The 1,518-nt window shown below is 33.2% G+C and overlaps 1 protein-coding gene across 1 annotated transcript; it reads right to left on the bottom strand.

Moving 5' to 3' along the window:
- Positions 1–386: 386 nt before the first annotated feature.
- LOC121213980 (probable calcium-binding protein CML44) lies at positions 387–1,262 on the bottom strand. The gene has a single exon (XM_041087529.1). It carries the CDS (start codon positions 1,079–1,081, stop codon positions 563–565), a length of 519 nt encoding a protein of 172 aa, XP_040943463.1. The 5' UTR covers positions 1,082–1,262; the 3' UTR covers positions 387–562.
- Positions 1,263–1,518: the final 256 nt, after the last annotated feature.

The raw sequence follows: 1,518 nt of genomic DNA, 5'->3' as shown, positions 1-1,518 counted from the left end.
TTTAATTTTCATGTCATATGCATAACATAATATATAAAAGAAAAGAAAAAGTAATATATTAAAAACCAGAAAATGAGTTAAGATAAGTTCAGGTCAAGTTTTGGTTTTAAGTATTAGAGCTCGAGTTCCGTTCAAATTTTATGAAGATTTAATTTTTTTTTACTTAAACTCATTTTCTAAGTCTAATATTTTTATCTTAACCTTGTCAAAATTTAGATGAATTTTTAAACTTGAACGAATATCTCGATCCATAAAACAATTATATCAAAAACCATTGAGCTCAGAACAAAGAAACTCTTGTACTTCTCATGCTCAAACTTGTTTCTAATATTTTTCATAAAAATTAAAAAGTATATAAAATTTTAATTGCAACCAACAATCAACACTGCATTGTAAATATCAAACTAGATAATAAAATATTACAAGGTTGTAGTAGGATCTGAAAAACACCATAGATGCAAAGTTTTATTTTTTGCTTAATACAGTAGAGCTGCCAGCAATTAGTTCTCAAAAGAAAACAAGGCTGATAATTGTGTTCATGACATTGATGAACCCCTTGGAATTAAGAAACGGAACGTAGCATCATGTTTTTGAATTCTTCAAAATCAATCATACCGTCCAAGTTGGTGTCATAGAAGCAAATCATGTTCCTGCAATCTTTGCCATTCTTTTCATCCCATAAACCAAGTCTTACCAACACGCTTTGAAGCTCCTCACATGAAATGAAGCCATCACCATTCAAGTCAAACACCTTGAATGCCTTGGCAAGGTCACTGTCTCCATGATCATCATCATCATCATCACCGCCACCATGAACCATCCTTATTTCTTCTTCCTCCTCCTCCTCATCAAAGGCTGCCTCAATCTTGGTGTTGTGGTTGGAGATGGAATCATAGAAGAACAAGAATTCTTCAAAGCCAAGACAAGGTTTTCCCACTAAGGACTCCAATTCTTCAAGGCTAAACTGGACTCCGATTCTCTCAAGCAACCAATTAAGCTCCTCCAGGCTAACCAAGCCATCCCCATTCTTGTCAAGCTTCTCGAAAATCCGTCGCAAGTCGTTCTTGCTAAGGGGAGACATGTTGTCAAAGGGAAAATCACCATTAACATGAAATGCTTGAAGCTTGGTATTTCTGTGTATCAACCAGTTATGATGAAAGCAGAGTGACGGGTGTGTTGCTATTCATAATGCAAATTATTGGGTAACGAAGCTTGCAAGAAGTTTCCTAAGGAAAATTATGGAAGGAAAGATATATATATATATCCTGAGAAGTTAAATTTTCATTTTTCTTTTAAATGTGGTCTTCATTCATCTAAGTCCTTTTCATTGTCTTTATTTTGCTACTGGCTGAAACACTTGTCATTAATGGGAGAAAATTCTAGTCCCAAATTTTGGATCTTGTACAAATATCATATATTTGTTTTTATACTAGAAATTCATTTTAAAAAAATTGTTGGAGATAAGTTTGCTGTATATTACCTTTTGAGTTTGACTCATATCTGGAAATAAAAATCATA

The sequence above is a fragment of the Gossypium hirsutum genome, chromosome D01, assembly GCF_007990345.1.
Source record: "Gossypium hirsutum isolate 1008001.06 chromosome D01, Gossypium_hirsutum_v2.1, whole genome shotgun sequence".
NCBI lineage: Eukaryota > Viridiplantae > Streptophyta > Magnoliopsida > Malvales > Malvaceae > Gossypium > Gossypium hirsutum.
Note: the sequence above shows the minus strand (reverse complement) of the source record. Positions and strands in the feature narration are given on the sequence as shown.